The following is a 16613-nucleotide window of genomic DNA, read 5'->3' as shown; positions in this document are numbered from 1 at the left end:
AAAATGTTCTGGCCTAATATTTTCCTATCTATACTAACTTATACTTCAATTAAATTCAATGATGCTTGAATTACTGTGCTTTTTTGCTTTCCATTTTTGTTCCCCGACCCCTACCTTAGAATCAAGTTCTTCCCATTTTCTCTCCACTTACATCTCACCTCCATGACACATTTCTACCTTACAAACAACAAATTTGTCTGTCTCTTTAAGGAATTGCTTTTTTTGGTCATTTATTTAACATTTAATATTTACTGTCTTTTTTATATATGTATATAGTAGATATATTTTATTTTTTCATCTAAACTATGAAAATTCTTTGTGCCTCCTTCAGAAATATTTCATGGTTAATTGAATTAGACAATTTCAGGACTATGCTGTTCTCTGAAGAACTTTTATAATTTTAATTAGATCACTATGTGTATTATCTACTTCATATCTTGTTCATTTCTGTATCTGCTAGGCCTGCACAGGCCCAGCGTGAAGTAAATACCCTATCTATTTGCTGAATAATGGATGGCTGGTGTTGGTGATAGGAATTCAAAGAAAAAGAAATGGAAGCAAGTGGAAGGCAGTTGGGGGCAGGAAGATCTTAGAGAGGAATAAAAAGCAAAACAGTTATTTATTGATTGCCTATTCATGGACCCTGGATGCAGGAGCTCATAGTTAGCCAGAAAATGTAGAAAAATAGAATAATAATTAATAACTATGCATGTGAAGGATGGGAAGGAGATCAGCTAGAATAGAGCAGAGGATATGTGCAGGCTGTGGCAATAGATAATGTAGGAGGGCTAATGTGTGACATGATTATAGAGTCTGAGTACCAGGATAAAAAATGTAGGAGTTTTCTATCTTCGTGAAGTCTCTAGACATCACCTACAAGAAAAGTAATACTGACATTTCCATGTGCTAGACTTTTCCAGATGATGTCTCATTCCAAAGCAAACATCTAAGTCAAGAATTCTTTTATAGGGATCCCAGTGAGTCAAGGCAGAAAGGCCATTTTATGTTCTCTACTTTTAAAATTAGAGAAAAGTAATACATGTACAAGGTTTAAAATGCAAACAGTAACAGGAAGGTATTTAAAGAAAAAGCTATCTCTCCCCATCCCAGCCCCAATCCCACTTCTCACAGGCAGTTGACTTGCACCCTTTGTGATTTAGGGCTCCTGGTGATCACCTTCATAATTCTAAATAATATTCTTATAACCCTATTTGTTAATTTATCAAGTTACACAATATCTATTGAATCCCATTGTAAAATATGAGGCTGTAGCTTATTATGGGGTCTCTTTCTCCCCTTTCCATTCCTGCTTCTCCCAACTGGTGTGGACCAGTGGTTGAGCATCGACCTATGAACCAGGAGGTCATGTTTTGATTTCTGGTCTGGGCATATGCCTGGGTTGTGGGCTTGGTCCCCAGTGTGGGGCGTGTAGGAGGTAGACAATTAATTATCCTCTCTAATCATTGATGTTTCTATCTCTCTCTCCCTAAAATCAATAAAAAATTAAAATATTATCCAGTTTCATTGTTATATGTCTGGGTATGTATTTTATTTTAATTTATCCTTCTCATTACTAGAGGTAAGCTTTCGAACTAAGGACTTCATTTTTAATATTGCCTAATCTCTCTTTTGGAATTGATATATTGAAAATCTGTATTACCAGTTTCCAGATTTAACAAAAATTCTTAAGTTTTGCCTAATTGCCTCATTTGCCCTTCCCTCTTTTTCTTTGCTCAAGAGCCTCAGTTAAGTATCTCTAAAAATATATGGATTCTCCTAGCCAGTTTGGCTCAGTGGATAGAGTGTCAGCTTGTGGACTGAAGGGTCCCTGGTTCGATTCCGATTAAGGGCACATGCCTGAGTTGCAACTCAATCTCCAGTGGGGGGCGTGCAGGAGGCAGCCGATCAATGATTCTCATCATTGATGTTTCTATCTCTCTCTCCCTCTCCTTTTCTCTCTGAAATCAATAAAAATATATATTTAAAAATATATATATGGATTATTTTCTTATATAACCACAATATCATTATCGCATCTAAATGTTCTTTTGTCTGTTTTGTTTTGTTTTCTAGATTCAGGATCCATATGAGATTCATATATTACAATGGGTTGTTATGACACCTAAGTCTTTTAAAATAAAGCAGCTTTCCCTTCTCCTTTCCTTCCTTTATTTTCATGCCATTGATCTTTAGAAAAGCCAGGTAACTTGTTTCATACTATAAAATGTCCTGTATTCTAGAGTTGTTGGTTTGCCATTTTTTGGACATCATTAAAATTGTTTTTTTCGACTCCCCATCCTATCTAATAATAGACAAACATGGTAATTAACTGTACCTTCGACACACTTCCCATTGGCTAATCAGGGCGATATGCAAATGAACTGCCAACCAAGATGGCGGCCGGCAGCCAGGCAGCTTAAGTGAACAGGCGGCTTGCTTGCTCCAGTGATGGAGGAAGCCAAGGTTCCCCGCCTGCCGCCGCCCAGCTCTGAGCTCTGGAAGCAACAATGTTTCAATTATAGAAGCTAAACAAACCCCAGAAACCTGCTTTCAGCCAGCTGGTCCTCAGAGCTGGAGTTGCAACAGTGTTTCAATTATAGTAGTTAAATAAATCCCAGATACCTGCTTTCAGCAGCCGAGGTCTCAGAGCTGGAGCCGAGCCTCAGAGCTAAAGCCAGCTCTCAGTTCCAGTGACAGCCATAGAAGGTAAATAAATCCCAGAATAAAAAACAAAAAAAGAAAAAAAGGAGAGGTTGGGAGCTTCAGTCACCTGCCAGCCTGAAAACTGCCCTCAGCCCCTCACCCAGACTGGCCAGGCACCCCAGTGGGGACCCCCACCCTGAAGGGGGTGTGACCAACTGCAAACAGCCATCATCCCCTCATCCAGGCTGGCCAGGCACCCCAGCGGGACCCCGCCGCCCCCCCCCCCCCCGATCCGGGACACCATTCAGGGCAAACCAGCCAGCCCCCACCCGTGCACCAGGCCTCTATCCTATATAGTAAAAGGGTAATATGCAAATTGACCCTAACAGCAGAATGACTGGGAATGACTGGTCACTATGACACACACTGACCACCAGGGGGCAGACGCTCAATGCAGGAGCTGCCCTCTGGTGGTCAGGGCACTCTCACATGGGGAGCTCTGCTCAGCCACAAGCCAGGCTGATGACTGCCAGTACAGCGGTGGTGGTGGGAGCCTCTCTCGCCTCCTCAGCAGCGCTAAGGATGTCCAACTGCAGTTTAGCCTGCTCCCCGCTGACAAGTGGACATCCCCTGAGGGCTGTCGGGCTGCCGGGCTCCCAGGCTCCCAGAGGGATGTCTGATTGCCATCTTAGGCCCAATCCCCCGGGGAGCGGGCCTAAGCCAGCAGGTGGTCATCCCCTGAGGGGTCCCAGACTGCGAGAGGGCACAGGCTGGCTGAGGGACCCCCCCCCCCCCCGAGTGCACAAATATTTGTGCACCGGGCCTCTAGTATACCTTATAAAAGAAATTAGCTCATGCAATTATGGAGGCAGAGAATTCCCAAGATCCATAGCCACCAAGTTGGAAACTCAGGAGAGCTGATGGCATAAATTTCATTTGAAAGTTAGCAGGCTTGTGATCTAGAAGAGTTGATATTTCAGTTTGAGTCTGAAGGCCAGGAAAGACCAATGTCCCAGCTCACGCAGCTAGCCAGGAGGAGTTCCTTCTTACTCAGTCTTTTTGTTCTATTCAGGTCTTCAACTCATTGCATGAGGCCCATGCACATTCGAGAAGGCAACCTGCATTTCTCAGTCTACAGATTCAATGTTGATCTCATGCAGAAACATCCTCACTGAATGTTTGGCCAGATGTCTAGGCATCCTATGGCCCAGTTAAGCTGACACATAAAATTAATCATCACTACTGGTATAACAAAAATCATGACACACTTAATCAGAGGAATCACCTTGATTGATAGTCAAAACAGAACACAATAGCAGAAGGGAAGTTCCTCCCACTCCTATCCCCCAAAATTAGGATGCTGAAACAAAAAAGGAAAATAGATGTTGGATGACAAAACCATAAATAACCCCTATAATGTCTTTAGCCTTGCCATCAAGAGACTAGAATGACTCCAAACCTTCACTAATACTGTACAAAATCATGTAAAATTGGTCAAAAATATGTTGCATTCAAAGATATTGATATTAGGCAAGTCTAACAGTACCATTAATATGGAATGAGTGAGACATTCTTGAATCACTTTCAACCTCAGCTCCTGATCCTGTATTACTCCCCTTTAATTATGTAAACAATTTCTTTAAAACTATATTTTTATTGATATCAGAGAGAAAGGGAGAGGGAGAGAGAAACAGAAACATCAGTGATGAGAATCATGGATTGGTTGCCTCCTGCACACCCCCCCACTGGAGATTGAGCCTGCAACCTGGGCATGTGCTCAGACCGGGAAAAAGTTATACTAAATTGAAGGAAATAGAGAAGGTAAATCAAACCACTTTCAGTAAAACCTGGGTATTTATTTGAGGTGATCATGTATAAAAGCTTTGATTTGTTGGCCAAAGAAAAAGAAAATAATTGTGGTATGATACATCATTGTTTCCCAATAATTCTTGCCTTTGTTTATCAGAATATTATGTATTCTTGCTTCCTTGATGGCAGGCTTGGCCTTATGACTTGCTCTGGCCATGAGATGTGAATGTAAGTGATGTGGGTCATGTCTAGGCAGAAGCCTTTAGAGTTAGCTCCTGAGTCACTATGTTCTGTTTTCCTTTGCCATGATCAGTGGTAACACAAACAGAGGCTGCTCCATCAGCTGGGTTGCTAGAGTGAATAGCACGTGGAACAAAGCTACAGCTGAGGGAGAAAAACCTTTGATTCCATAAACCACTGAGATTTAGGGGATTAGTTGATACTACTGCACAATCCAGCCTCTCCTGACTAACGCTGTATGGTGACTAAGCAAAACTGTAGTAAGGTGCTTAAACAGACCCTAAAGATTCTAAACCACATTCTTAAAGGCTTGTTCTACATATGTAACATAGAGTGGAGGTAATGGTAATGTAATTATGACTAAGACTGAGGCTAGCATTGTATTGATGCAAAAAGTCATGCAATGATTTTTCCCCTCCAAGTTTTCCTAAAACTGATTGTCAACTGTATTACTTAACAGTAGAAAAATATGCTGAAATAGTGCCAAAATCATAAAGGAGCTGCATATATAAAAATTCAGCAACAGGAAGTTACATCAAGCCAGAAGTGATTTTATGTGAAAGAAGTTATAATTGAAATAAGAAATTATGATTTCTAAAAGTGAGGCTGATGTTTGGGTGGAAGCTGTGAAGTCCTGAGACAAAAAATAAGTGGTTATAAAAATTCCATTAGAAATTGGAAAAACGGTTACAAATACCCTCTAGACAGAAGGTAATATCTGAAGCAATTATAATAAATTGTGTTTGTAATTAGGTGTAAAATCTAATTGTAATTACACTCTAGATTCTAAAAGAATGTACTGAACGCATGTAATTAATACACTCGAGGCCAATAAAAATAGAGATAACTATTTCAAGGGGCATTATAAAGGATGAATTACTGATTGTGGGCAATTTTATGTGCCATGTTCTGAAGTAGGGATGTAAAAAAGCAAATATTATCTTCATTATGAAATAATGAAAATGTACAATATAATATGTATCCAACTGAACAATAAATCTAGAGATAAATGTTAGCAAATAAAGTTCCTGTTAAATGATGTATCATAAAGGAGAAATAATTGTTAGGGCGCATAATGCTCATAATTTACTTAATAGTTCCTTCGTGAAGTGTAGTCAATTAATGAAGTTTTCAATCCAGTGAAAATAAATGACACCCATCACTGTATTTGTGTTACTTTGCATTTGATGAATTTTCCTTTATGTTTATATCTTGGCCTACTATATAGCTTAGAAACCCAATAGGCATTTTTCCATACCATGGCAATGAAGTCCAAGTTTTTCCCCCTAAATAATAGGCTACAACATGTGAAACTTAGCAAAGTCTAGTAAGGAAAGAATCAAGATTTAATTTATGACTATTTTCCTTCAAAGCTGGGTTAACTATAATATCCCAGATGGAAAATTGATATTTATAGCTGTGTGATCTAGAACAGAGTATAAAACATTTTAAAGTGTCTCCTCATCTATAAACTAGGGATGGTAATACCTATTTCATACAGTTATTAGTGAGAATTAAATGATACTTTTATAAAGCTCAATGAAGTCATGTTATCTTTGAAACATGCTTGATAGTTTCAAGATCTTGAGGTATCTCATGGTAATAATGCAGTAAATAAAATCTTTTTGAGTTTTTCATTTTTTTTCTTTTGGTAGTTATATACTTGACCTCATTTATCCCTAATTTCAGACGGTCCTTCTTGTGGTTAACTGAAATGTTTTGAATGAGTATTGGGTCTGAGTTGAGTTAGCAAATGTGTTACAGGTATATCAGGGCTTACATCACATCGAATCAATGACATCTTGACCAGATGTAATGAGGAGAAGATCTAAGAAGCATCTAGCCAAAGGAGAAGATCCAGAATATTCCCTTTTACTCAGCTAGGCTAATATTATTTTTGTTGTTGCTGCTGTTAATCCTCACCAAGGATATTTTTTCCACTGAGTTTTAGACAGAGTGGGAGGGAAGGAGGAAGAGGGGGAGAGGGAAGCAGGGAGGGAGAAACATTTATGTGAGAGAGACATCAATTGGTTGTCTTCCATAGGCACCCCAATTGAGGCTGGGGATCGAACCTGCAACCCAGGCACATGCCCTATACCATTTAGCTTACTGGTCAGGGCTTAAAAATACATTTTTGTTGTAAGTTGTAGACTTATCTTAATTAGTCTAAATAAATGCTAGATTCCACCCTGATAGAGATGCAAATAAACTATTGTATCCAATTTAATGGCCAAATCAGCCTATATAGTAACTTTTGAAAATCTACAAGGGCCCTGGCTGGTAGCTCAATTGGTTGGACTGTTGTTTTGGGCTCAACTCCCAGTCAGGGTACATATCTAGGTTTCGGGTTCAGTCCCTGGGTGTGCATGGAAGGCACCCATTGATGTTCCTCTCTCTCTAAAAATCACTAAACATATCCTTGGGTGGGGTGAAAAAATAAAAAAGAAAACCTACAAGGAACTATATGTATAGGATTAAACAACTATTACTCTATTCAAGAATTTTGAATTATATGGTCTATTTCTAACCATTTTCATCCCCCCCCCCCCCCCCCCCGGCCCCAATATCTCTAGTATCTCAAAGTACTTTATGGGAAACAATAGCTTGAGAAAAATGTCATATTTTAGTTGTGATATAACAATTCATTACCATTTAAAAAACAGGCTTTGTATGTGTAAAGTAGAATTAGTATTCATTATCTCCTATCCTCACAAAAATCCAAGTTATATATGCTTTGGAAATAATTCATTAGCAAACACACTGAACTGTTAATATTGGTTATTAAGGAACTGGTATGGTGGGGTGGGGTTTAGGGCAGCCTTCAATTACCATTTGTACTTTTGCAATTCTTCAATTTCTTACAATGAGCATAGAGCTTGTTATAAAAAAATTTTTTTAAAGTAGAAAAGAGTGGGGGCCCTAGATGTGTAGCTCAGTTGGTTAGAGGGTTATCCTGCTATGCCAAGGTTTCAGGTTCAATCCCTGGTCGGGGCACATACAAGAAGCAACCAATGAATGCATAAATAAATGGAGCAACTAACTGATATTTCTCTCTCTCCCCCCTCAAATCAATATATAAAAACTTTAAAAAGGATTAAAGCACTGAGTACAGCTTTATGAACACATTATTATTCAACCAGGAAGTGATCTGTTTAGTAAAAATCATAGATATAAAACAATGTGATTAACATTTCCAAGTGTAAATTAAAAAGAAAGGTTTTGTTCAGCCTCAGGACTGAAAGGTCCTGGGTTCGATTCTGGTCAAGGGCACATGCCCTGGTTGTGAGCTCGATCCCCAGTGGGGGTGTACAAGAGGCAGCCAATCAATGATTCTCTCTCAACATTGATGTTTCTCTCTCTGTCTCCCTTTGACTCTAAAATCAATAAAAAATATATATCCTGCCCTGACCAGTTTGGCTCAGCGGCTAGAGCATCAGCCTGTGGACTGAAGAGTCCCAGGTTCGATTCCGGTCAAGGGCATATGCCTTGGTTGCAGGCACATCCCCAGTAGGGGGTGTGCAGGAGGCAGCTGATGGATGTTTCTCTCTCATGGATGTTCCTAACTCTCTATCCCTCTCCCTTCCTCTCTGTAAAAAATCAATAAAAAAAAAAATATAGCCTATATAATAAAGCAGAAATATGCAAATTGACCATCATGCCCTTGCACGAGAATGCCACCCCCATGTGGTCACAAGATGGCCACCCAATGTCGTCACAAGATGGTCACCACAAGATGGCCAGCAGGGGAGGGCAGTTGTGGGTGACCAGGCCAGCAGCGGAAGGCAGTTGGGGGAGATCAGGCCAGCAGGGGAGGACAGTTGGGGGCAATCGGGCCGGCAGGGGAGCAGTTAGGTGTCGATCAGGCTGGTAGGGGAGTGGTTAGGGGGCGATCAGGCTGGCAGACAGGAGCGGTTAGGGGCAATCAGGCAGGCAGGCAAGCGATTGGGAGCCAGCAGTCCCGGATTGTAAGAGGGATCCCAGATTGGAGAGGGTGCAGGCTGGGCTGAGGGACACCCCCCGCCCCAATGCATGAATTTCGTGCACCGGGCCTCTAGTATATTCTTTTAAAAAAAGAAAGGCTTTGCCCTTGCTGGTTAGGCTCAGTGGATAGAGTGTCAACCTGTGGACTGAACAGTCCTAGGTTCAATTCCAGACATGCCCAGATAGTGGGCTCAATCTCCAGTAGGGGGCATGCAGGAGGTAGCCGACCAATGATTATCTCTCATTGATGTTGCAATCTCTCCCTCTCCCTTCCTCTCTGAAATCAATAAAAAGTATATATGTATTATTTTTAAAAAGGCTAAAATCTCATTAGGTCCTCAGAGTATACCCATTTACTTTAGTAATTTTATGTGAAAATGCTCTACCTAAAAAAATTATTTACCTGTATGTAGGTCTTTAATTTTTCTGAATGTTTCATAATTTTCTTAGTGGGTATTGTACACATCTTTCAGTGAATTTTGTTTATTTTATTGTAAATGGTAGCATTAAAAAGTTTCCCTTTCCAATTGTTGCCAGTAAACAGGAAAACAACGTAATTCTGTATATTATTTTGTATCCAGAGGCCTTTGAAAATTCACTTAATTCTAGCACTTTGTGACTTCTTTTAGACTTCTACATACACTATTATGACATTTGCAAATATGTCAGTTTTATTTCTATGCAGTGACTTACTATACTCATAAACTGGAAAACAAAACTGTAAACATGTCAATTCCCCCCAGACTGATCTACAGATTGAATGCAAACCCAATTATAAGCCTAGAAGTCTTTTTCTTTCTTTGGTAGAAATTATGTTTTGAAAACTTATATAGGAATGTAAAATGCAAGAATAGTCAAGTCAATCTGGAAGAAATATGAAGTTAGAGAACTTAATACTACAGATATAAAATCTTATAAAGCTACAGTAATTAAAACAGTGTGATATTGGCAAGGATAGAGAAATAGATTCGTCACCTGATTTATGATTCAGGATGAATTGTCTTTTTGATAGATACTGCAGGATCAATTGGATATACACATGGAGAAAAACAAACAAAAAAACCTTTAACCTCTACATCACACATACATACAAATGAATTCCATATGGATTGTAGATCTAAATGTGCAAGTTTAAACAATAACGTTTCCAGAAACTAACACAGAATCATTTTCATGACCCTGCAGAATAGAAAGATTTTTAAACAGGACACAAACTGGCCGGGCAGCTCAACTGGTGAGACCATTGTCCCAATATGCCAAGGTTATGTGTTTGATCCCAGGTTGGAGCACATATAAGAAGCAACCAATGAATGTATAACAAACGTGGAACAACACATTGATGTTTTTCTCTCTCTCTCTCTAAAAATTAATAAAAAATACATTTTACTTTAGTACATTAGGTGAATGGTTCTAAGAGGATGGTTAAGGACACTGTCAAGAAAATGAAGAGTCTGAGATTTAACTGTACTTGCAAACAGAAGTTAGCCTGCCAACATTTCATGGATCCTGGCAAAAGACATGAGACTCCTGGATCACAGCCAAACAACTTTAGACTAACAGTACAAGCAGCATGAGCTTCATGTTCTTGTCAGTTCCCCTTGCCCCACAAGTCCCATGGGAGCAGTGCAAAGTGGCTCAGGTAGGTGCCTGAACATACCGTGGGTTTACATCACAGCTGAGGAACCCCAAGTTTAGGGTACCTGAATCTTTTGTAAAGAATTCAAGCAAATCTGCCCAACTTTTGCAGATCTGGAGGGAACACTAATATACCGGACGGTACACATACTTGCCTTCCTCTCGCCGAGACACAATATCTTCCACGGTTGTTCACTATGAAGAACTCCTTGGAAAAGATTCTGGAAAAAAGGCTGCCAGAGCCTCTCTCTGCCCATTCGATACGAGAAATGTAAGAGATACAGGTAAAATGGTTTCCCAATAGACCAGGGATGGGGAATGTCTGGCCCAAGAGCCATAAAAGGCCTGCCAAGTCATTTGATCTGGCCCTGCCAAGGCATTAGGGTGAGTTAATTAAATGTTTGACCAAATACAGCATGCTAATTTTTCAGTTGATAATTTTGTATGGCCTGTGAATGGTATTATAAATATCCATATGGCCCTTGGCAGAAATAAGGTTCCCTACCCCTGCAAAGACATTAGTCAACTTTTCATTTCAACTGTAGCCATTCTTCTTTTAGAACCCAAAGATGTTCTATCTTTTAAAAACTCACTTTAATCTAATTGTGGAATTGAACAAACATTTGTACGTAGTCAGAAACTAATTTATAGCATGATTTCTTTTCATTTCAGACAGGAGAAATCACCATACAGTCATTATTAAAGGTATCTATCCATAAATTACTTTTATTTCTCATTAAATGAGCACAGAGTCATTAGCATATTAATAACAGATATGTTTATTATTACATATCCATCAGTGCGGCTTTCAATACCACTTGAAACATGCATATCATCCTAGAGACGAATCAGTTTTCCAGTGCTTATTTGATACACATTACTGCAAAGCCATTATAAATTACTGAGGAGGTATTTGGTTAAAAAAATAAACAATAAATCATACTGCCCATACAAATCTACTCTTGCTATTGCACAAGAGTTTATCAGTATTTATCTGGTAATGCCTATGTTAACTGGAAAACATCACAGATGTATTGCCATAATTTTCTTTTATATTGGTGCAACCTTCTACATGTTTTGCAGTTTTATAAAGTCATTCATTATTTTAGCAGGTAGTTTGATGCAAAGATTGTACTTAATTTATGAAAGTCCAACAAACCTCTAAATATTTAAAATTAAACCAAATATCAATGAAAAACTCACTGACACATAATTTTTTGAAAATATGTTTTGTGAAACTTCTATATTTAGACATGGCAGTAAAATAATTCTCTCAAATTAAGGCACTAAAAGCTCAATGCAACGCCCATTGAAGTGTTCTAAGAATAATTTACATTTCAAACAGTGCATACATTTCTTATATGTTTGTTAACTTAATGTCTTTATCACTTAAAACCACAAAGAAATACATTATACAATTACGGAAATGATGTACCCCACAAAATGTTTTTAAACTTGGTTCTTTTTTACAGTTAGTTCCTAAAGTCTCTAGTAGTAAAATAACTCAATATGGCTTGGCAAAAATGCATAGATTAAGTGTAATATTTTTTGCCTTCTCCCATTCACCAATCTACAGATTTGCTGAAACACATACAGTATTTTGTAAAGCAAAATGTAAGATACTTATTCTCCATTTAAGTCCATCACGGCAATCAACAATAAGGCTTTTAGATTCTACAGTGAGGGCACTGAAGTCAAGTGAAGTCACTGCTTTCTTAAAATAGTTTTGTATAGTCTTGCAAGAGCACAAAAACTGAAGTCATTAAAAAAAATTGCAGTTGTCTCATTTTGAGATATTTTCTTTACTCCTTCCATGAGCTGATCTTGATAGTGATGGCCATTCCACTTAAAAGTGAAAGTCCCTTCCTCTCACTCATCCGAGGAAACTGTGTTCTATCATGATTGACAGGCATTTTCTTAGAAATTCAAAAAGGCAGCACCTTTTAAATATATATATATATATATATATATCTAGCTAAGCTTTTCACCAATTGTATTTGCATTACATAGTAATAATTAATCTAATCTACCTGTAGGCAAACCCGCAATAAAAAAAAAACCCACAAAAAACAAAAACAAAACCCTTGGTGTGCTTTTGTGCCAAAGCATGGACAGAATAACAGCAATCTTAACCCTGAAGCCTGTGATATTGTGTCAAAGGAACAGCCTGTCTGTTCTGCATGGTTAAAGGAGCCTGGTTTATCAGGTAGCATCCCACACGATTCCACAAGGTGCTAGATCACACGGTTAACTGTTGGTGGGGAAAAAAGAAAAACTATAATTTAAAAAATGTACTCAGTTGTAGGGAAAGGTAAATTACATTAGTTTTATATCTAATAACTAACACACAAAACTTGAAAAACAAGAAAATGGAAAAATACACTTAATATTATCTCCTTTTTGCTTCTACTTTATTTCAAACATATATATTTCACACACATATATGCATATACTAGTATGTGTGTGTGTGTGTGTGTATATGCATATATACACACACACACACACACACACACACACACACACATTTTACAAAGCAATAAAAAGCAATAAAAATCAATTTTAAATAATTTTAGATCTAGCTTTTAGCCTATACAGGAGGTGATTGATACAGGATTCTACAGAGAGGCAAATCTGTGATAGGTCTCACTTTTAGAGTCAAATGTTCCTCTTAATATAGGGACTACATTCCAGCAAAAGTTGGCATTTGGTACAGGAGAAAAAGCATGGGCTTTAGAATTAGATGAAAATGGGTTCCAATCCAGACTATGCTACTAGTTAGCTGTGTGATCTTGTTCAAGTTATCTAATTCCTTTGAGTCTCATTTACTCATGTCAAAATGAGAACTTACTGAGAAGTTTATTTGTAACATCAGAGTCACTGATAATACCAAATAATTTGTGATGAAAAAAAACACCACTATGTCAATATAGTTAAAAATAAAAAATGAGCAAAGTTTTATATAAATCTGTTTACATTATTAAAGGGATAAACCACAAGATTTTTAAAACATTATGGGCTATGGGTGGGAAGTAATCAACCAAGAACCTGTATGCATATATGCATGGCCCATGGCCACAGGTAATAGGGCAGTGAGGGCCTGGGGGATGGGAGGGAGGTAGAGAGGGAGGCTGGGGGTGAGCTGGAGGGGGTCAATGGGGGAATAAAGGGGACATATGTAATACTTTCAACAATAAAGAATTATTAAAACAAAACAAAAACCATTATGGGCTAAATATGTACCATGTATACCAACCAATGACAAAATTTGTCATGGAAGTAAATCAATATGATATATAGAAATATTCTAACAGGAATCAGTTAAACTAATTATAAAATCATTTCTAGTCATATATAAATACCTAGCTACATATGATACTCATCACTTTCACACTGTTAAAAAGGTAAGCATTTCAATCCTTACCTAGTTTTTCCAGATGTATTTTTGACCACTTTCCGGAAAGACTGATTTGCAGTGGATCTTGTAGAAAGTGTTCGAGGGGATGCACGAACAAAACCAGACGGTGGATTCTTAGGTATCTTTTTCACTAAATGAGTTACCCATTTCTTTTGTTCATCCTGAGAACATGCTAACAACAGCATATCTCTTGCTGATGTTACATCATAACTTACTATGATAAGAAAAAAAAGAGTAGAATTAAAGTCATATAAAATCTAAAAAAAGCCCTATTAAATGCATAATTTTCTAAGTTCTTAAAATCTGAAAAGATTTACTATGTATGCTTGCCAAAACCGGTTTGAATCAGTGGATGGAGCGTCGGCCTGCGGACTGAAAGGTCCCAGGTTCGATTCCGGTCAAGGGCATGTACCTTGGTTGCGGGCACATCTCCAGTGGGAGATGTGCAGGAGGCGGCTGATCGATGTTTCTCTCTTATCGATGTTTCTAACTCTCTATCTCTCTCCCTTCCTCACTGTAAAAAATCAATAAAATATATTTAAAAAAAAAAAGATTTACTATGTATGTTTAGTTAAGCTTGGACAGTATCCCTTTCCTCTTAATATAATTAAGGCTAAAATTTAAAAAGAAAACACTAGTTATAAACTAGTAAGAAAAACAAAGTAAAACCAGAAACACAATAAATGCATTAGGGAAACAAATAAATGTATATTTAGAACACAAGTTTCTTATCTTAAAATACCTATATTCTGTATTATTTCCCTCTAGCTACCTCTGGTAAAATAGATATTTTGTCTATGATACAGCATACTGGTCCAGGCAGTGAAAACCAGATAAAAAGAAAACAAATCAGGCCTGGCTGCATGGCTCAGTGGTTGAGCGTCAACTTATAAACCAGGAGGTCACAGTCAGATTCCTGGTCAGGGCAAATGATATGCCTGGGTTTTGGGCTCGATCCCCAGTGTGGGGCGTGCAGGAGGCAGCTAATCAATGATTATCTCTCATCATTGATGTTTCTCTCTCTCCCTCTCACTTCCTTTCTGAATCAATAAAAAAAAGAAAATACGTCAGAGATAAAAATTCAAGGGGGGCAGGAGGGATATAGTGGAACTCACCTATAGCTCTTCTCTCCAATTTATAACTTTTTTTCTTTTTACAAATGGGTGATTCTCTTTTAAAGACATTATGTTCAAAGCCAAATCTATAACTGTAAAATGACTGCTGTATGTTGCTCCACCAGTGTGAAAATGTTACTTCTTATAACCTTTTTTCTTAAATGTGAGCATTCTGTATTTATTTAAAGGATCCAGACCAATGGAGGTAGAAACTACCTTGCAACAAAGGTTCTTTAGACATATATTTCACAGCTTATACTCCTTTCAACTTGGTATAGAAATGCTACACTTGAAAAAGTTACTGGGATGTAATTCTCTAATTTGTTTTATGTGTGTGTGTTTCTTGTTTTTTTTTTTAATATATTTTTATTGATTTCAGAGAGGAAGGAAGAGGGAGAGGTAGAAACATCAATGATGAGAATCATTGATTGGCTGCCTCCTGCACGCTCCCTACTGGGGACTAAGCCCACAATCCTGGCATGTGCCCTTGACTGGAATCGAACCTGGGACCTTTCTGTCCACAGGCCTGCGCTCTATCCACTGAGCCAAACCGGCTAGGGCTCTAATTTGTTTTTTTTTTTTAAATATATTTATTGATTTTTTACAGAGAGGAAGGGAGAGAGATAGAGAGCTAGAAACATCGATGAGAGAGAAACATCGATCAGCTGCCTTCTGCACATCTCCTACTGGGGATATGCCCACAACCAAGGTACATGCCCCTGACCGGAATCGAACCTGGGACCCTTCAGTCCGCAGGCCGACGCTCTATCCACTGAGTCAAACCGGTGTCGGCTCTAATTTGTTTTAAGTTGTAAAATATTTCACGCCTTACCTTTACATGGAGAAATTAAGTCCTCTTTCTTATCTAAGTGATCTCTGTGGCACTTAACATGGCATCTTCGACATTCTAGGGCAGGGGGTGGCTTAAAAACATGCCAGAGAGGTTTGGCACAGGCCTCACAGTTGGCGGGAAAGTGGTAGAGTGTAGGAATGAACTCATGGCCTTTGTGATTCTGAAAATTAGTTTTTTCAGCTTGTTGTACTGGTTCCATCTCTACATCTTTTCTACATTCACCTTCATTTGCATAAAGTATCTATTCAGGAATGGTAAAAGAAAGAAGATAAAAAAGATTTGTATCTGTACATACAAATTTCAAATGTATAAAAGCATTGGTGAATATATATTTACCTCAAAAAATATATTTAGTATTTAGGTAAAAAGATCTTCTGAAATTATAATTTCATTATTTTTACCTGAAATATTTTAGGAATTTCTTCAGTTTCAGCTCTGTACACATCTCCTTGGGTTACAGGTCGAACATGAAACAATTTACTAAAATGGAAACAAATATGATATAGACCATCATAAAAACTCATTTACAGTGAAAAGTATAAATAAACATTTCTTGAAGAGAAATTAGTCATTAGAAAAATATAACTTAAAATCACTGTATCATTATACACCTATAAGAATTTGAAAAATAAAAATACTAACAAATCAAATGCTGATGAGGATGCAGAGAAACTAGATCACTCATGCAATTGTGGTAGAAAAGTAAAATTGCAGAGCCACTCTGGAAAAGAGGGTGGCCACTCCTGGGTCTTTACTCCAAAGAAAAATTTATTATCTATGTGAAAATCTATATAGGAATGTTCACAGGAGCTTTATCTACAAAGGCCAAAAACTGGAAACAACCCAAATGAATGGTTAAACAAATGGTGGTACATTCAAACCATGGAATACTAAACTACTTTATTCAACAACTGAAAGAAAA

The 16613-nt window shown here is 38.0% G+C and overlaps 1 protein-coding gene across 1 annotated transcript in view; it reads right to left on the bottom strand.

The window, feature by feature from the left end:
- Positions 1–11069: 11069 nt before the first annotated feature.
- The window catches only part of ROCK1 (Rho associated coiled-coil containing protein kinase 1), a 137961-nt gene continuing 132417 nt past the window's right edge, over positions 11070–16613 (bottom strand). Inside the window, exons 30-33 of the mRNA XM_070420534.1 lie at positions 16093–16171; positions 15671–15932; positions 13730–13937; positions 11070–12559 (exon numbers count right to left, since the gene is read on the bottom strand). Of these exons, the coding sequence (XP_070276635.1) occupies positions 12556–12559; positions 13730–13937; positions 15671–15932; positions 16093–16171 (553 nt within the window). The 3' untranslated portion in view covers positions 11070–12555. The remainder of the gene's footprint in view (positions 12560–13729; positions 13938–15670; positions 15933–16092; positions 16172–16613) is intronic.

This window comes from Myotis yumanensis, unplaced genomic scaffold (genome assembly GCF_028538775.1).
Source record: "Myotis yumanensis isolate MYYU_CA2020_CCGP unplaced genomic scaffold, mMyoYum1.0.hap1 SCAF_7, whole genome shotgun sequence".
NCBI classification, from domain to species: domain Eukaryota; kingdom Metazoa; phylum Chordata; class Mammalia; order Chiroptera; family Vespertilionidae; genus Myotis; species Myotis yumanensis.
Note: the sequence above shows the minus strand (reverse complement) of the source record. Positions and strands in the feature narration are given on the sequence as shown.